The following is a 21679-nucleotide window of genomic DNA, read 5'->3' on the forward strand; positions in this document are numbered from 1 at the left end:
GGAATGAATTTCTCTCGGTCAAAAGAAAGGGCAAAGGACCATAAACAAAGAAATTCATTTTCTTGACAATATTAAAACCCGAACACTTTCGCCATTTTCAGAAGGAAAAAATTTAACTAATTCAAAGTGAATGCTCATAGTGAAATATTTACTGACGGGAGAACTGGCCGATTCAAAGCACGGCTATATACCAAGGGATTTTCTCAAATAAAGGGAGTGGGGTTCTATGAAACATTCTCACCCACTTGTATTATTTTTGTACGTTAGCTAAGTGCTCAGTGATGATTACAAGATGTACACAAACATCGTTTATTCTACATTGCTAATCTACTATTCTATATTACAGTTATGATTAATGTTAATAATAGATACAGTTACATATATAACACCACTCAGGAAAATTTCATTTAAAAGGAAACGTTCAGTCAGGAAAAGGATATCCGATCAGAAAGAAATACTCGTCAAGAAGAGGTACTAAAGAAAGCTAAACGTTCAGTCAGTAGATGAGGAAGTATGAATATCACTGCCCAAAAGGTGACGAATATCGAAAGGGATGACACCAGCCAGGAAAAGAAGACTCTCGGCTGAGAAAGCAGGAACTGTCAGTTAAAAAGGGCTCGTTGAGAGCAAATAAGAAGGAAAATATGTCCAACAATGAAGCTATTGCCAAAGATTTTATCGAAGCAAAGAGGGCTTAAAATAGCTCGAAATATAAAAAAGAAGCATTGGAAGGCAAGATAGAAAATTTCTCGAGAAGAAAATAGTTTGCATTAATCACAGTTATATGCTATTAATTAATGATTATTTGTTATATGCTATAATTTGATTAATACAACGTTCATAATTATTGTATTTTAGATCTCAGGGACAACAGAATTTGGAAGAGTAGTAAGTTTAATTCAATTGTTAAAGGAATGCCAAATCTGATCTGCCAAATCTGATCGCAAGCCGAATGAGGCAGTCAACTGCCTTAACTGAACTCGGGATCCGCATGAGGATCTTTTGCCTCCTAATTGCGAATCGTGTGAGACAAGCATAGCAGCTTTATATTTGCAATGCAGTTACATTTTGAAATAGAAACCACGTACCAAGACGCTTTTTTTAATTAATTAGGAATTATTTAAGTCCTTAAATTGCATTATGTGCATATGGCAGCCTGGGGAGGGGCAGCCAATGCTCGCAAATTCGAAAGAGATGAATTACTTGTACTTGAATTCGCCACCGAAGAGCACATTTGTGACGAAGTTAAGTTTTCACTCCTATGAAGCGGACTCAAGCTCTGGCCTCCATCGCCATGCGTGGTTTTCACATAGCACTATTAATTCGACTCATAGATGTCGCTCCGAGCAAGCCTCCGATAAAACACCAAAGCGCTGAACGAGTGTGAGCAATAAATCAACAAAATCGCCACATGTGTAATAATTTAATCGATTTCAGTTTATCCACTATCCGCTAATAGAGTAAACAAGACGGTAAACAATTCTGTTTCTGCTAATTAGTGTAATGGCTATGTTATTTTTAAAGCAAGTGATAGCCATCGGGCCACAACAAAAGGTAAACGCGAAAATTGTTTAAAAATAATGCAGTCTAATTGCTTTTTCCCCTCTCAAGTTTTATTTTATTTCAGGTAGTTTTTTCTTACAGTCCTACATTGTTTCTTGTCTCGAAAGATTCCTTGTAGATCTTCTTCCCAGAATCATTTAATAGCTTCGGTAATCGCCGAAGAAATTTCTTTCAGAAAGATAAGATGCAATTTACACTTTAGTTCTTTCGAACCAGGGAATTATTTGAAGTCTGATGGAGCCATGTATAGACTTTATGGCGGATTAAGATAAAATATCTTACTCAACCTGGTCAGCAAAACCAGGCTGAGTGAAATATCTCACTCAACCTGTGGCAATCTTCTCACGTTCGGATATGTTTTAGCGTTCAAAATTTCCATCGCTAAGCAAGTCAGGCTTTTTGTGTGTTCTTCTTCATAGTTTTCGTAATCAATCTCTAATATGTATTATTCGTTCTCCGATATTATTATGTTCACTGATACGTATTATCTATGATATATTCTCTGATATAAACAAAAGTCCGAAAAAGGGTGTATTAGACCCTTTTCGATTAGCTTTTCGTTTAACTCTTTTATTCGTTAGCCTTTTATTCGAACGCTTTTATTCGTTTATTCCTAACACAGTTACCCAACTTGGGTTTACACAAGCCAAGCACTTTTGGCTTAACAGAAATACGAAACGATGAACAAATTCAAAATGTTGTAGATTAGCCTAACGGCTCATAGGATAATTTAACGCGCAGGCAATGCTCTGGTTTATAGAAAACTAGCGAGATAAAATTAAATGGCTAGAGGCACTCACCGTCATTAAATAAAGTCTCTAATTATGGCACAAGGTGGCCTAGAATAGGAAGACACGCTCTAAAACTAACTTCTTGAAGCTTTTGCTAAAATGGCACTTCTTTCTGCCTTAATCTGAATAAACGCTCTCTGTCTCATTCTGGCATGAAAAACGTGGATGAAAAGTGAGTAATAGGAAAGTGCCAGCTTAAAATGAACTATTAGTTAAAAATAAATAGATAAACCTCACATTATAATGATTTCTTTTCTTTTGGAATTTTGCTCCGAAAATCTTTCAGTTTTAAAATATGGTTTTTTATTTTCTACAGTCACAGTACTCCATACACCTGCCGACTCCATTTAAAACACTCGTTAATGCAAAATGCCATTTCTAAAGACCTCAAATGGACACTTACCTTTCATCTAAAATTTTCAGTTTCACATAATATAAATATATGAAATTTGACCTGCCATTAAGGGTTCCCAAAAATTAATATAAGGTTTCTTATATGGTATAAGAAAGGCGTGTATAAAAAATTTGTAGCAGCGCCTTCCGAACTGGAACCCAGTAAGTCCATCATCAAATAGGTTTATACCGAAATATGCGGCATAACATACAACAGCTACATAAAAAGAAAAAAATGGAAATACGAGAAATATATATATATATATATATATATATACGCTTTATGTACAAACAGTAGATTTCTTCAATCTTTAACTAATGTGTAACATTCATTATATTTAATTACACTAGGCATCCTTCTTCTTCAGAAGTCAAACAACAAAAATCAGCGTTATACCTACAAAATTTTCACAGGACTAGTTTCGATGGTTTTACCGAACCATCATCTTCAGCTGCAAAACCGCAAATGAACAAGATAGGAAATAATGATTAGATAAGATAAGAAAGCCTGGACAAGAATAAGCAAGTGGCGCCATCTGTTGGCGAAACCAGAACTAAAACATAATTTCTCTAAAAGCCGAAGGCAAATTTGGATTGGAATTAGGATCGTTAACTAGAACAGAAAGATTTTTTTGAATGTGAAATGCCTCTAGAAAATCCAGTTCTCCAATGGAAGATGTTTTTTGAATAATTTTGGCAGCAGAAAAATTGAAAGTGTGATTTTCGGACCAACAATGTTGAGCAACAGAAGACTTCTGTGTTTCCTTTTTTCTAACATATGCCTCATGTTCTTTGACGCGAAATTTTAAGGCTCTCTTAGTTTGGCCAATGTAAATTAAACCACACTGGCAAGGAATCCTATAAATACCCCAGGAATTCATATCCGGAATGGGGTCCTTGAGTATAGAAGTTGGAATTTTATTGATGGGAGAATAAACAACCCGAAAGTTAAATTTCTGCAAAATATGTGCAACTTTATAGCTAATTGATGGAAAGAAGGGAATGACAACAGAATTTTTATAATTTCCTAAAATAAGAGTGTGGCTTTTATTGTGTTGAGATGAGAATTTTTTAACTGCTTGATTAATGATGTTGGGTGAAAAGCCCCTGTCAATAGCTATTGCTTTTAAATAATTTAGTTCTTCATCAAGGGCTAGTTTGGAGGAGCAAACTTGAAGAGCACGGAAAACATAGGAATAAAATGAAGCTAACTTTTGTTTAGTCGGATGACATGATTTAAAGTGTGGTGGAAGGCAAACCGATGAAGGTTTACGGTAAACTGTAGTACTGACGTTGGATGTGTTACGTGTGACCAGAATGTCGAGAAACGGAAGAGAATTGCAAGTCTCAAGTTCAAAAGTGAACTGAATAGCAGGATCAATAGAATTCATTGTTGAAATAACTTTATTCAAATCATCTTTATTACCTTCAAACAGGGTAAAAGTATCGTCTACGTAGCGGAACCATGCCGGGAAGTTTAAAGTTTCAAACAATTTTGATTCATAGTAATGCATGTACATATCAGCCAGGATGGGACTGAGGGGGCTTCCCATGGCTAATCCCTCAGTTTGCTTGTAATATTTATTTTGGAAAACAAAATGTGTTTGTTTCAAACAGAGTTGAGTGAGAGAAATTAGCTCATCAATTTCGATGCAAGAGAAATTAAATTCGCGAAGTCTGGTTTCTAGACATCTTAATGCACCCTCCACTGGGACATTGGTGAATAATGATTTCACATCAAAAGAAACCATGAGTAAATTACTAGGAGGAATGTTTTTAACCTTTTTTACAAACTCTATTGAATTTTTTATGGTGTAAATGTTATTGTCTAATTTCAAATTTAGGTACTGCCTCGTATCCTTTAGCTAAATATTTAGTGTCTAGATTTTCCACTCTATTAGACAATAACATTTACACCATAAAAAATTCAATAGAGTTTGTAGGCCGAAGGCAATAAAGGCCGAAGGCAAATTTGGATTGGAATTAGGATCGTTAACTAGAACAGAAAGATTTTTATGAATGTGAAATGCCCATGTTTTGTAAAAAAAGGTTAAAAACATTTCTCCTAGTAATTTACTCATGGTTTCTTTTGATGTAAAATCATTATTCACCAATGTCCCAGTGGAGGGTGCATTAAGATGTCTAGAAACCAGACTTCGCGAATTTAATTTCTCTTGCATCGAAATTGATGAGCTAATTTCTCTCACTCAACTCTGTTTGAAACAAACACATTTTGTTTTCCAAAATAAATATTACAAGCAAACTGAGGGATTAGCCATGGGAAGCCCCTCAGTCCCATCCTGGCTGATATCTACATGCATTATTATGAATCAAAATTGTTTGAAACTTTAAACTTCCCGGCATGGTTCCGCTACGTAGACGATACTTTTACCCTGTTTGAAGGTAATAAAGATGATTTAAATAGAGTTCTTTCAACAATGAATTCTATTGATCCTGCTATTCAGTTCACTTTTGAACTTGAGACTTGCAATTCTCTTCCGTTTCTCGACATTCTGGTCACACGTAACACATCCAACTTCAGTACTACAGTTTACCGTAAACCTTCATCGGTTTGCCTTCCACCACACTTTAAATTATGTTATCCGACTAAACAAAAGTTAGCTTCATTTTATTCCTATGTTTTCCGTGCTCTTCAAGTTTGCTCCTCCAAACTAGCCCTTGATGAAGAACTAAATTATTTAAAAGCAATAGCTATTGACAGGGGCTTTTCACCCAACATTATTAATCAAGCAGTTAAAAAATTCTCATCTCAACACAATAAAAGCCACACTCTTATTTTAGGAGATTATAAAAATTCTGTTGTCATTCCCTTCTTTCCATCAATTAGCTATAAAGTTGCACATATTTTGCAGAAATTTAACTTTCGGGTTGTTTATTCTCCCATCAATAAAATTCCAACTTCTATACTCAAGGACCCCATTCCGGATATGAATTCCTGGGGTATTTATAGGATTCCTTGCCAGTGTGGTTTAATTTACATTGGCCAAACTAAGAGAGCCTTAAAATTTCGCGTCAAAGAACATGAGGCATATGTTAGAAAAAAGGAAACACAGAAGTCTTCTTTTGCTCAACATTGTTGGTCCGAAAATCACACTTTCAATTTTTCTGCTGCCAAAATTATTCAAAAAACATCTTCCATTGGAGAACTGGATTTTCTAGAGGCATTTCACATTCAAAAAAATCTTTCTGTTCTAGTTAACGATCCTAATTCCAATCCAAATTTGCCTTCGGCTTTTAGAGAAATTATGTTTTAGTTCTGGTTTCGCCAACAGATGGCGCCACTTGCTTATTCTTGTCCAGGCTTTCTTATCTTATCTAATCATTATTTCCTATCTTGTTCATTTGCGGTTTTGCAGCTGAAGATGATGGTTCGGTAAAACCATCGAAACTAGTCCTGTGAAAATTTTGTATGTATAACGCTGATTTTGTTGTTTGACTTCTGAATTAGTATTTATTCGGCGTGTTATTGTGTCTTAATCCTTCTTCTTGTTTAGTCTGCATTTAAAAATTTCTTACGATCATTAGATGGTAGTTTCTCCATACGGTATGAAGCAGAGGGGATTCTAGAATAATATTAATAGCACTGACCTCTGACCTACAGTACGGATATGTAATTAAATCCTCCATAATAGATCTGAAAATGTCTTTCAATGGTAAAAGATCAATTCACATATCTATCTGAAACATATTTTCTACAAGAAATTTGACAGGAATATTGTTATGAATTATTCCTTCGTATAGCTGACCATTCCATCTGTTCTATCATCCGCTTACGCTTAGTTCTTAAAACATCGTTTTTGAAACCTTACTCATTTTTGTTGTCGGAGTTTTCAGAACGAAGTCGATGCTGGGAAAGGGGAGGTGTTAAATTTAATTCCGATTGGTATCACCCATTTGGGAGTATTGTTATCGATTGTATGTTATTTTTTAAATGAACTTACATATATTGACATTATGATATGTTGGTAGTGTGTCTCAAAGGAACATAAAATGTATCTCGAATGAAAGTACTACAAATGTAATGTATAGATTTTAACTTGCACTGGAAAAAACTACAGATAGGTCGGATCCTAAATTTCCTTTAATTTCAATTCTAATTCTAAAAATTTTTCGAATATTTAGAATATCAGTTCTTTCTAACCTTTAAAATACGAATAAGAAAAAAGGAAAGGGAAGTTTTTATCTCTTTTCTTTCTAATCCTTAAAATACGAATAAGAAAAAAGGTAAAAAGATAAAAGCTTAATACTAAAAGTTTTAATATAAAGCAAAATTTGAAATCTGCATTTAATGAAAAGCAAGTTTAGGAAAATATTTTTAAAATGCACTATTGTATTTATTAAAAAGATGCGAATGATATTTATAAATGAAGTCTATAATTAAGCTTTCGAATTCTGTGATTCATTTTCTCAATATAGTTTGACAAACATTTCAGCAACACCTCATATTTTAATTAACAGTTCAAATTCAACAACCACGACTGAGTTTTAGAGCTCTTTTAGTGATTCAGATACCACTGAAATTGCAACAGGGAATTTATAGCTTCTACTGATTGTCAGTGAAACTAAATCTTTATGTTTCCAAGGTTTCTAGAAAACTTTAAGCGATTTGTTAGGTTAGCATTCGAAAAATAAAAAAATGCGTTCGTAAGAACACACTATCCTAAATAGAGAACAGGAGAAATTACAGCTTTTATCTATGGTTATATGTAACTATATTAAATATATAAAACATGCAAAATTTTCATTAGTGGTTTTTTTTACGCAAAAATGTGTTTTTTTACTTTTAAAATGAAATAAATACAAAATTATGGTTTTTCAAAATATAGCTGCGGTTCTCGAAATTTTCCGAATCCTAAAATTCGGCTTTTACTGTCATGATGTTTAGATATCCCAGCTATATGATGTACTTCGGATTTTTTTAGTGTTAAATAAATAATGTGCAATAAAATAATGAATTTCCTTTTGGTGTCAGAAAAAATAATGAATTTTCCTGTTCGCGTTTTATATAAATTTGAAATGTGTTTTGTTCGGTAGATTTTCACAGATGATGCCTTACGTACTCGAACAAGTTGCGCTGAAAATGCAACCTGTATATATATATATAATACAGGCGCATACGATAAGGAATCACATTGACATAAATTTCGTAAATGAGAGGGACGCTTTATTAATGTTACGCCCTGCATACATCTCCATGGAAATGCTTTCACCTTTTGTTACACCTGCTTTTAAAGAATATAATAATAGCTCCGCTAGATTTATCTATTTATACTTCCGCCATTGATAGTGCTTGCTTCAAATAACTCTTTTAATTTGTTTCTTGTTATCTGCAATAACCTATTAATGAATTTATTCACCTGCATCAATCAAACAAAATGTTCTGCTCGAGTAAGTGCTTTGAAAATACGGGTTAGCGATTGTTATCGGTCCCTAATATTAGCTCATCAGCGTTTTGAGCCTTATGTATGATTAGACACATTAAACTTCTGGAAAAAGTCCAAAAATCGCAATGAAATGTAAAACAGTGCTATCAAAATAAATCAAATTATTTCTTCCCAAACAAAAGCAACAGTTTTCTTAAAAGAAAATAAAATTTAAGTTCTAATGAATAATTTTAGATTGTTTTCTTAAACCTAATCATTTTTGTCAGGAACAATTCTTGATGTAACCACTAGCAATTCTGCTATAAGGATTTTGTATTTGATTAATTATTAAGCAAATATTCAGCTTAAAGTCAAATTTTAAACTAAGCTGTAGCTAAATGTTAGAAGCTTATATCTTTACAAACGGAAGCTGAGTAAAATTTCGTAATGCATCTTAAACGGAAGCTGAAGTAAAGTTCGTAGCGCATCTTGTTAGAATTTTTATTAGCTTATTAATAACCGAGATCTCATAAGCCCATTGACTCCCCACATTCTTATCTTAGAAGAAGAAGCGGGTCCCCTGAGAATATATGATGTAAAGAGAATTTAATGCAACATTTATGAAGCAATTTATTCGTATACGTATGCAATTCGTATGAAGCAATTTATATGCTAATTCTGGGGCTTAAAATGTACATCTGTAAAGGAATGTAAATTCCGATCATGTTATTGTTTGCTTTATTTCAAATAACTATACTGCAAACAAATTCTGTCGTTAATTTTTTTAAATTTCAGAAGCATAGCTATACTGCTATCTCAGTTATACTATCATCTCGGTACACTTGCTGGAAAATATTGCTTTATGAAGTGAAAGATATTTCAATGCATTTCACTCAATATCTTTTATTTTCCGCGCCAATACCTATTTTTTTATATGAGTTCCCATTATTAAAGGAAAGAGAAACACGCCAATAAAAAATTTTTAAATGAGGAAAAAGTATTGCATTTTTTTTCCTTTGAAAACGAGGAACTGTCTGATTGTCCTCAAAATCAATAGCGTTTTACTGCAAATTAATGCCAAACTAAAGTTGCTGATTTTCCTAATTTTAGATCTTCAAATATGTGCGTGCTAATATCTAAACAGAATAATACCAATAGTTCCGTCTCGACTTCACATATTAACAAAAGGGTTGGTTGTGACTTGATTTTCTTTAATCGTAGTATAAAATTGAACGAGTTCCCTTTGGAAAGTTCTCTACAAAAGTTAGTATCTTCAAAGCTCACTTTCTCTAGCTTTCTTGCAAATAATTAATGAAACACTCATCTGCATATTGTTTCTTTTTAGATTTATTACGGTAGTCTTTAAAAAAACACTCATTTACAACTGTTAGAGCCTATTATAATTTTTATCTTCAAAATTTAATTTATCAAAATAACACGAGTAGTACAGGTACTTTAATACAGGTACTTCTCCATGCCATATAATAATAATTATACGGCATGGAGAAGGCCATATAATATACTATGCGATATAATACAGGTACTTCTCTATACAGTTTCTCTTTTAAAGAAAGGACTTTGTAAAGTTCCTTATGCATTTAGAATCGAAATATAAATTTCGGTAGTAAGATTCATAAGATTCAGATATAAACATTTTTGTTCTTTTATTTTTTAAGGAAATTGCTTTATTTTTCTATTCAGAAGTAATTTAATTTATACACGTAAAAGTCTTTTGTTAAAATTCATATACATCTATGAAGCTTTTTCCAATGTATTATACGTCCCTTTTCATAATAAAACTCTTCGTAGTGCAGTCGTAATACATGTTGTTATCTGAATCAAGTGACATTGTATATTAACTACATCCCTAGAGTGAACTCGCGAACGCAAATTCTCAAAAACGAACGAAATCGTGGATTTTTATAAGGAGAAACACACAACTGCCGTCGATGGCAATATGTAAATATCAAGTGATCTGTCCAAAAGCGATGTAGAAAAAAAAAAAAAAAAAAAAAAAATGCAGATTCTTCATGAGGGGAAACCTATTCGTTTACGTCTGAAAGTTTTCATGTTAAAAGAAATGTCTTGAAAACTATTTACCGTGGTTCTGGATTAGATTTGTTACGGCATAAAGAATAAAGAATACGTATCAACAGTCAGCTCTAGAAATAGCCAGTTCATTTTTGTGGACCATTTTTTTCCATTTTCCGTTTATGTAAACAAATCCCAACAAACGAGAGAGATACCTGAAAACTATTTTAGGTTGTTTTCTGGGAATTAATGCATCGCATTATAGGCGATACTGTCCTTTGGTGATGGTGTATTTATTGCCTTATCGGATACAAACAAACGACTGGCTACAACAAAAAACTTCCAGAACGACAACAATAACAGAAAAGTTGATGTCTTATTCAGTATTGTGAGGCGAAGCCTTAATACCAAAGGATTTTTATGTTTGGTCATTAGGAATTTGTACTTTTGGAAGTCTTCAACTCATTAGTTTGTGAAATGTTGCTTTAATGGTTCTTTCATAGCGCTGCATAAAATTTGAGCTTGTATATTCCATATATTAGAAACTGGTCTGATTTATTAAATTTTACAATGCTAGAGTCTTTGAAATTGATCTTGTATGTTCTTTTACTTTTCTTATTTACACCGTTAATTGCGGATTAATATATGTAAATCAAAATAATCTCAGTCCGTTTATAAACAGAATTATTCTTAAAATAACATTCAATAATTGCTACATTTGAGGAACTGCTTTCTCTTTAAAATTCTTAGAAAATTGAAGAGGTCGAAAAACTTTTCCTCATGCCATATTGCCGGGCTCACTCATTTCTAGTCATTCCTTTCCGTGCCTGGAATGGAATGCAGCTTTGAATATGCTCTTTCCCAATAAAAAAGCAAAACAATAATGGCTATAATAAAAACCGCCATGCTAAGTGCGGAACAGCGAAAGGATTTCTCAGCTGAAAACGGAACTGCGTGCGTTTGAATACATCATTCGAGACCGTTGACTTCTCCAACGATCCGCGAAAGCAGGTTCTTCACTAGAGAAAAGAAAGATGCTCATTAAGCCGGTTTGGTGACGCAGAAAGAGTTGCGTATTTTTGATCTATTTTTGAAGATGCGTCATCCGCCTATATTGAACCTTTTGTAACAGTTTTCGACTGTAAAAACTTAATAATGACCGGTACAGATTCAATAAAGCTGAATTGTCCCGTTTGAATACTGATGAAGAAGTCTCGTTAAGACAAAAAAAGGAAATAAATATCTATTTGTTGTTTAGTATTCTTATCAATTCCTGAATTCATTTATTGAAAATATATGCATACAATTTTAACAATATATACCGCCACTTTTATTATCTGATTTATGTTCTTTTCTTAAAAATGTTATGCGCATATTTCATACATTTTGCACAAAAGTGCCTTGTATGTTAATTTCTTTCCTCGAGAATTTTACAGAGAGCTTTCTTTATTTGCGAAGAACTTTACATTTTCTAACTCAGGCTCCTAAACAAAGGTTAGTTAATTAATAAATATTTAAAAAAATATCTGGAGCTAATATTCCCCGTAAGCCGATTAAGTCACTCATAACCTATTTTATCTAACAGTCGACTTGTCATTGTGCAGTCTGGCCAAAGAACTAAATCTCCATTCTGGGAAATATGAATCGGGAATGCACAGCTTGAAGCAGAACAGGATATTAGTATTTGCTTATGTTTATCTGAGAATAAATTAGTACATAATAATTTAAAGTACGTTTTTGTAAGTGACTGATTTACATTTGCTTTCACTAAAAACAAGTAATAAATGCTAAGAACTTTTAATCAGGTTTTGTAAACCTGTATTAGTGTTTATCGGTTTGTCTTTGGCTTAGATAAACATTTTCGTCTGAAATACTGTTTATTTAATAGCTTAAATTTTGGCACTTTTTTCCCAATTTGAGGAGGTGCGATATTTTCTCATGGTTTCGTAGGAATATCACTCAAGGAAATTAAATCCTAACAAAAACCATATTTCTTGTAAAGTCTGTTTCTACTTTCTCTAACTTTTCGTGTGTCTAATTCAACACTTTACAGCGCCTTTTAATGAGTATTCACTTCAAAAAAAATACTGCAGAGCAAGTTTAACAAAAAGATAATCGCTTAAATCCTTCTTAAATCTAAAAGCTTATCAGACGGCAGTATCGTTGAACCTTGTGAGGTAATAATCCAAACTTAACAATTCTGGAATACAAATGTAACACAGAAAAGCCATCTATAGTGATGAAAATTTTCTAGCTCTTCCCGAAAAATCTCACAACAAGTAAACTTTAATTAAACAGATATTTATCGGGGCTTAACCTGTGGGCCTTTAAATTTAAATTTTCCAAGTAAACTTAACCTCTGGGCCTTTAAATTTCTAGAAACTAATCAATCCTTTTATAGACACGGCTGATCGAAAAGGAGGAATTAGTTCAAGTGCTTAGTAGCATGCGACAATCAAATTCTAATTATGTCTCGCCTTCCTCAGAAGTTTATTTCCTATTATATACGTTTACGTTGCTGTAAAGAAAATGTGGTGTGCATGTTGACCAGGATATAACCTTTTTTGATGTTTTGTTTTGTTCAAGTCACCATCTTCGAAGGTTACCTTCCTAGAGAGGATGCCCTTGTAAAGGACTTCCTAAGTAATTGGATTTTGAGATGTATTAAATTATGGTCAAAACACTACGACTATGTGTCTATGGGGAGGAGTCTTTCCGTGGAGAACGTTATAAATATATCTTGTTCGTATTTACAATATGCAGAGAAAACCCAAGGAAATGCATCCAGCCGTTCACCAGCATTCGAACCTAGGTCAAAATACCGTATTCAGCAGCCTTAGCCCCTCGACCTACAATGACTGAGAAAAGTCTGTCAGCTATCTTTGTTCCTTATGATGTAGAATGAAGAAGCTAAAACACCGAATTTGAGATAACCGTCGCAAAAATTATGTTTGCACACAGAGAGAAGCGAAGACGGACTACTGAAACATAAGCTACTGAATTTTCTTGACCAAAATGAGTGTACAGATACTTAATCGTATGGCGCCTTATATTAAAAAATTCAAAAATATTACACTGCTCATCAAACTAAAATTATACCTACAGAAATAAAACTTAACTGTTGTTTGTTAAAAAAATTATTAAAAACAATTTGTGTGAAAGCAATATTTAACATAAATTGCTTTGCCTGCCAATTGATTAATTTCAAAATATTGAATTCAGGTATGAAATTTATGAGGATTTTAAATGTGATTGCGAAACGATCTCCCTTGTTTTATAACAAATCTTTCTTTAACATGGTGTAGAAATGCAAAACTCGCATCTTGAATTCATGACTTTTTGATCAAGACCTGTGAAATTGCACGCCACTCTTATTAAAAGTGCATTTTTCAGATTCTAGGTGCTCTGAAGAGGCATTTGGCTCTCTGCAGTTCGGTTGGAGCTCTGCATCCCGTACTTGCTTTATCGGGTTCAAAGCCTGGTGAGTAAGCAAGACAATCTATTAGAGTAATATAATCTGTTTCCGTGTACTCTGACACCAGAAATGCTCGATGAGGACGAGCACTGTCATCCGTTCTGGACGAACAGCCCTTAAGCAGCCTCACATGGGATTCCAAGACCTCATTCACACACATGATACCAGCTAAAAGCCTCCATCAAAGATATGCAGTTCGGTACGACAATTTTTTATGCTTCCATCCCAAACCATAAAATGCTTCATTGGAAATGAAACCTTTCGTAATTAATGAAAGACAAGTTGTGTGTTCCTCGCTCCTTCCATATCAAAACATATCTCAGCATAGCGCTTAGGCTATATCTAGACTTATCAGTAAACAGTGCATTGGTCCTATTCTACTTGGCTATTTCAAATATTTGATAACACTACCTTAAAAAGCCCCTTTGAAAGAAGAAATGATTGAGCTAAAAAGATCAACCTTTATGAAGACTTCACTTTGAAACCTTCGTGAAGCAGTAGAATACTTAATTCCATACTCGCTTCACGGTTTCTTCGAGTCATGAATGGCAGTGCGCCAGAGAGAAGGGCAACCTGTTTCAGACCATCGAGTGATGCATGGTGATAATGTCCAGCCCCCAAAAATTTATCTAAAAAGAACATCTAACGATCACATAGCCCGAGACAAACTTGACAGCACCCTTAAAGTCCCTGCTGAGATTGCACGGATTACCATATAGACGATGATCAAGTCACTGTGAAGCAGCCAATCTTCCCAATGCTCTCCACTCTAAACATACGGACGTTACGAGCTGTCAGCATGTGGGGTGGCGTCAATGACAGAAAACGGTCTTCGGGTGCAGTCATTGCTCTTAGCTACACTTGACAAAGCTGTCTACTAATTGATTCACTGCATTCAAGGCAGTTCCAATTACTTGATATGACACTTTGAGATATATTCAGATCTTGGGCAACTTCCATTTCTATTCGCGCTCCTCCTCCTCGGGTATACCAATTAACCGCCAATTTTGCCCTTCAATTACATGATGCCTGTGAGTCATAATTCAGGAGCAGTAAATACTGTCAAAGAGAATATTAGTTTAAACAACATTATACACAGGAATCGGACATTGATTGAAAACTTTAATTAGCAAGCACAGTTTCTTTCAGATTATCCTTTGATTTTGATGAGCAGTTACAATTTCAAGATGCATTACATATATATATACTCGTATATATTTAATAGTTTACACGCACAGCCTTCACATATCTGCAGCTTGGAGCGTCTGTAGTTTTAGAAACGTCTACTATTCTGCAATATAAATTCAGCTCAGTTGTAAGATATGTGAGATTGGCCTAGTTGCCTAGAGATGTAGAATACGTTGAGCCAATATGTTTTAATCATTACTTTGCAGTGTAGTCTTAATGTTACTGTAATTCCTGAATGTATAGGATTATCTTAAATATATAACATGTGCTTTTAAAGATTTACTGTTTAAAACCAATCCCTGGACTGCGAATAGAGCACTAAATTATATACATATGTATATATATGTGATTTTAACCTGTTTTTCTGAGCACTACAATCTTATTGTGGAAATAAAGCAATGTTACTTACTTCTTTTCTCTAGTTTTTTAAATTATCATTTTTAAAAAAATAATATAATGTTGTAAAAATTGTTGATGGCTAAGTAGAGCAAAATTACTAAATGTTTATAAGCGATTTGGTAAGTATATTAACTCTCCCTCCATCAGTCATTGACATTTCAAAAAATTAATACGATATTTTTTAAAACGTTTGATCCTTAGCTTTCAAAAATAGGAAAAGTCATTGGGTAGTAAAAAAACAACAAATTTTGTGTTGTAATAAATTCTGGGACTTGATGAAAGACAAAGTAAAATATTAATCTGAAAAACAAAATATTACTTACGTTGCCTTTGTTGTGCTTTGTCGGGCAAGTGATTCAATTGCCCCAAAGTCAGATGAATTCCAATGAATGATATTGAAATAATACATTTTAACGAAGGCAGTGACCTGAAAAAATTAATTTACATTGTAAACGAAATTTATACAGCATTTTATATACACAAATAAGTCAATTTACTTTTATCGGAAAATTTAAAATGGCCAAAAAAACGGAATTATGGGCGACATTTTACCAGAAATTTGAATCTAATAAACAGCAAGTAACTGTTATCGCCACGAAATAAGCTTTCAACCTCACAGAAGTCATACTTTATTCCATAATGTAAGTAATGCTTTGAATTATTTATGAACGTTATCCACCCATAACAAATCATTCTGAATGTTATCCATCCATAAGAAATAATTCTGAAGGCATCACTCATTTTTTCTCATAAATCGCCACCATTTCTTCAACGTATCCAAGCTCTTTTATTGATAAGCTAGATGTTACATTTTAGCCTATTAAATAGTAAAATGAATTTGAAATAGCTACATTTGCATGTGGTCTGATGTCTGCTAGGCATTCAAACTGACCCTATTTCCAATAGCTATGTTTGCTTTTAAGTTCTAATCCTCTCTCATACAATCTTACCCGACAGTCTCTTTTCTCTTCTTTTCCCTGAGAAGTTTATTCGCGCTCATAATGGCAATACTAGGAAGAACTTCATGTGATATAAACTGGAATTTTCACCTAATTTTTTATAGATAAGGTTGGTAAGACTTCAAATAAAATGAATCAGTGCCAATCAAATTCTGCAAATCATTTTTAAGAGTTTTATATTCTCCTAAATCTTTTATACAGAATGTCTTATTGAAGCCTGAGTTATCACAAAATATCAAAGCACAAAATATCAATATTTGTAAAGAATTTTAATTCATAAAGTTGGCGGAAGTGAGTGTGCAAGGCCTACATTGCAGGTGGAAATTGATGAAGATCTACAAAAGAGCTAAAAATTGGAAAACTAATCTAAAAGTGTAAAGATAACTAGAAATGTAATTTTAAAACTCAAAATTTTTAACATTCTGCAGCTAATTACATTCAGCGATTTATCTTTCCTTGCTTATTCTAACTTGCTCTAACTTGCATCTAATTTGCTCATTTCATTAAGAATAGTATTGATTTTGCCTTGTTGATACTGCCAGCAATGAAAGATCATTTCCCAAACTAAAATTAATAAAGCCTCATTTAAGTACTAGTAGGTTACTAGAAAGATTTCTGAAATTACATTAATAGCAGGTGAAATTTTGTCAATGAATATTTAGATATAAAAGAAATAATTTCTTTTATATCTAAAGATTTCTGAAATTACATTAATAGCAGGTGAAATTTTGTCAATGAATATTTAGATATAAAAGAAATAATTTCTAAAAAATTCAGATTAAAAAAAATGTATTTATTGCTTAATTAATTAAATTTTTGGCATAAATGCTGAATTAATTTTTAATTATATATTTTTGATTAAAGTACAATTCAGTTATTTAAATTATGGTTCTGTTGTTTTATTTCTTCTTCTAAATTATCTTCTATCATTGATATAAAATAAAAATTGAAAAAAAAAACTGATCTTGAAGCGCGCTTTTTTTAATTCGTAGGCTGTAGCGGAACATCCTAGCCCCAGCCTTAGTAGTACATATTACATTTTTTTTCGAATGCGAGTCCAAATTCAGTTAGCCTAAACTGATTCGATAAAGTACAAGATTAAATTAACTTATAAGAAGATTAAAGCTGTTCAGGTTTCCTGTTTTATAAGGAAGTTCTTGATGTAAAAAGTAAAAGTTTCCTGTAAAATGCAGTAAGGCTAGATGTCTGACATTAAAAACTTATAAAAGAATAACCGTTTGTCACTTTCAGCATTTGGCCAGTGTCGCTTTAAGAATTATGAAATATCTTTCGTATTTTTCATGTACGGGATAATTTGGTGCACAGTATTTATTGTAATTAAATTTAATAAGGTTTCTTTCTCTGTTTCTGTTGTAAATTGTTATCGAATAATAGTAATATTTATTCCTCTGTCACTGATGCAAGTAATGGTCATGTACGATGATCTTTTTATTTTCCTTTAATGTCCCTCAGTGCCTGCCAAGAAAATTTTGTGATGCATTTTCACTACTTTGGGATGATTATGCGTATTATAATTTCGGCTGATTTCATAACAGGTTAAAGGTTAATTAATTAAGGTAAAGATACGTGAGGGCTATCTGCCTATGGCCGGATGCCTTCATGGAGGACTTCTCAACGTAGATTGACTCGTAACCACGTTACAGATGGAGAAAACCACGAAATCTCTTAAGTAGCCAGCCTGTTTGGTGGAATAAGAACCCGAGTCGAACTACCAGTGTTTAGCGAGGCAGCTAGTGGGCTTAATTGCAGAATAAAAGAGGATGAAATGAAAAAATAACAAATTTGACTCGGCATATATTTCATGTTGAAGTAAAAAGAAAAAAAATAATTTTTAAATCACTGAAAATTAAAGCACCTGCCAACCAAAACGGAAAAAACTATTTGCGTTGGTGATTCAAGCATAAAAGTATAATTTAACTTAAAACGTAGATATATCCAAGTTTCGTTACAAGTGAATGCAACAGTTAACAAAGTTGCTGCATTTTAAGGAAGAATTTCTCACCAAGAAATAGGTGATGTTAATTCTAAATATCAAAATAATAAAAATAACATTTCAAATACAGCATGCGTTTATTTCCAAACATGTATCGCTTATCGTCTTATTCAGAACATAGTGGGTTTGAATCTCAGTTATTTGTTGTTTTAAAATATAATTTCCCAGCTTAGCTTTTATCGTCTGACGGTGGACGGTCTGAGGGGATCTAGGGAGACATTAAGGGCCGTTCCCAATGGGGTTTATCTGAGCTAACGGAGTCAGTTCCATGTGTCGGCTAGCTCCGCTATGCCTACATTTCAGATTTTTCAACTTGCTGCCCTATAGGAAAAAACTGGTTTTGGAGATGGGTCGGCTACGTCAGTTGTCTCCGTTAGCTCAGATAAACCCCAATGGGAACGGCCCATTACTGGTCCGAGGAGCAATAAGGGGGCACCAGAAGGCAAGTGAGTAATACGTATACAATTAAAAATTTGATTGCTTAAACACTTTTGAAGATTCACTTGATTAGGTAAATATTATAGTCAGGCATCTTTACAAGAATCCTACTAAAACATGTCAACCGATCCTTCACACACGTTTTTTAAGTTGTTTCTGTACTGCGTGATGAGTTTTTTATTGCAATAACTACCAATCGTTTGCCAATAAAGGCAATAAATACCAAAATGTTTTAAGCGTTTTCAGACGGTACCCACATATCGCATTCAGAAGACATCTAATATACATATGATTGCTGCAAGGGGAGAGACACTCAACAAATTCGAGTAGGACCCTGAGCCAAAACTCATTGAAAAGAGAGCAGTGAACCAAAAAGGATCGAAAAACTATATTTCAGAACATGTTTTAACTAATAAACGTAGCGTAATTCAGTATTATTAATCGAAAGATGACAGAAAAGTGATAAATAAAACTCAGTTATGTTGACAAAAATAATAAATGTCATTAGTACGCGCTATGGAAAGAAACATTTTATCACATGCTTTAATAATTTTTCATCAGTTATAGCAGAGTTTCCTTGAAAAGAAAACAATTCATAGTTTTCAAAAATCACTATTAGTTCCCTTAAAAACTGCCTTTAAAGAAGATTTATAAACTAATTAATTCATATTCCTCTATACGCATGGAGAAATCGTAAAAGTAACATTAGATTCAACTTGATCCACTAGAAATAAATTCCATTTTTCTTAGCCCTTTAATCACCGGTATGAAACAAAGCACTAAGAAATGTTGAAGTAGAAGCAAAAATGACAAGGAGACGTTTTAATTTAGAATCAGTTTAAAATAATTGAAGAAATTATTCTTCTGTCAGAAAAATATGAAAAAAATTGCCAGAAAATATATGAAGTTATTATTTTATAAGTCCAAAACTTTAATAGCTTCAAAATAAAAATACTAGGTTCTAAGTCCAAAACTGGAAAATCGCAATTAATGAAGTAATGCTTGAATAAAATCATGCGTGATAGCGTGAAGTCATCTAGGTTATACCTTGCAGTAATATGCGAGTTCACTACCACGGTCAAAATATGAAATCGGCATGGTAGGAACCCCAGTTAACACAAAATAACCAGAATGTGAAATGGTTTACTTATAAAAGTTCATATATTACAGAAAAGAGTTTACGCTGTGAGAAAGTTTCACTGTATGCAGAGTTGATCATAGTTCAGTTACGATGTAATTGATTAATTATTGAACTGCAATGTAATTGCAAATATAAGTAAGCAATTCAATTGCAGTGTAACTGCAAATATAAGTAATTGAATTACAATATCATCAATTACACTGTAATTGCAATTACAATGTAATTCAAAGTAATTACATTGTAACTGAAACTTGAAATCCTTCTAATACAATGTAATTGTAATCAGAAATCAAGCAATTATAAATAATTCAATTACATTGGAACAATATTATAAATTGTACAATTACAACATAATTCTAATTGCAGATAATTGAATTACAATGTAATTATGATTGCACGATTTGTAATTGAAATAGCATTACAATGACACCTACAATAAAATTATAACCGCAGTTATAATTATCTTGCATATGTACATTAACTAGAATTCCAGTGTAATAAGTTTTTTGATACTCCAGGTTTATTATACCTTGAGGAAGACGCATTATTTTACTTCAGGCAGGTGCATCCAACTGTAAAAAATAATACGTTTCAACTATTTACTGAAAGTGGGTTATATTTAATAAAAGCCTATTTATTTATAGTTAATATCGTTACTGCAAGTTGAGTTCACTCAATAAGTATGCAGGATGGTCTCCGGATGGAATATAATGCAAATTTTCTGCATTCAGCGTCCACCAACGACCGAGCAGTAAAATCGCAAACATTACTATTTTGACCCTAGTTTAAATCTCGGCAAACGGGCTGGCTGAATAGGCCTTTTCGTGGTTTTCTCCAATGTAATGTGAAAAGAGGCCAGATTCCCTTAGAAAAGCCTCCATGAAAGTATCTTTTTCTTTAGGCAGATAGCCTTTTTTGTGCTTTGCCATAATCCCTATAAACTAATCTGCCGGAACAGTCATCTACAGACACTTAAAAATTATGCTTGTTTATTTTTACCTGAAGCTTTGGAAAATAGATCGTACTAGTGAAATCACTAATAAATAAATAATGTTTTTTATATTAACTTATCAAAAATATCAGTTATGTTTAATAATACAAAAATTAAGCAGGATGATTCCTGATGTAACACACTGATAATTTTCTTATATGCGATTTGTATTATTAGACAATTCGCTTTCCAAAGTGGTGAACCGTTTCGGATGTGCTGTCATTTACTGTAAGTTTCAATTACGATCACGATTCCACTAGGCTGTGCAACAGAAATTATTAGCAGCAGTTACTTTCCTACTTTAGTAATTGTAATTAACTACTCCAATTACATTTACATTGTAACTGTAATTAGATTATATATTTGCAATTACATCGTAACTGTGTAATTAGATTATGTATTTGCAAGTACATCTTAACTTTAATTTGATTATACAGTTACTTTGTAATTACAATTACAGTGTGACTGAAAATGCATTGTAATTGTAATTAGATTTCACATTACAATGTAATTGTAATTGTAACTGTAATTACACTTTGCCCAACTCTATGAATATTTCAGCTTACTTGTTAGATTTCTTATCTACCGCTCCCTAAACTTAGTACGATCTAAACTTGACTAAATTTTAATTATTTATTCTGTTAAGTAAATAACTTTATGTATTTTATATACAAGTTCCAGCTCACTAATGTAAACCTGAAAAACTGCCGAATGACTTTTCGTCGTTCTGACTTCTTATCTGGAAGTAACCCAACCAAATAACATCCAAATAAAAAAACTTATTAGCACATCGCCTTGATGATTAACCCTTTGCGGCATAGTGTGTCCGGTCTGGACACACCTAAAAATTTCCTTCTGTACGCAGGTTACTCTGAACCTTCTTTATTTATAGTAGATGGCAGCTCAACACAA

General features: G+C 33.0%; 1 protein-coding gene across 1 annotated transcript in view; it reads right to left on the minus strand.

Moving 5' to 3' along the window:
- The window catches only part of LOC118186833 (proclotting enzyme-like), a 71260-nt gene that overhangs the window by 40025 nt on the left and 9556 nt on the right, over positions 1–21679 (minus strand). Inside the window, exon 2 of the mRNA XM_035356993.2 lies at positions 15548–15651. Coding sequence (XP_035212884.2) covers positions 15548–15651 — 104 coding nt within the window. The remainder of the gene's footprint in view (positions 1–15547; positions 15652–21679) is intronic.

This window comes from Stegodyphus dumicola, chromosome X1, assembly GCF_044657685.1.
Source record: "Stegodyphus dumicola isolate Sdum_Otavi_A_Nest chromosome X1, ASM4465768v1".
Lineage (NCBI taxonomy): Eukaryota > Metazoa > Arthropoda > Arachnida > Araneae > Eresidae > Stegodyphus > Stegodyphus dumicola.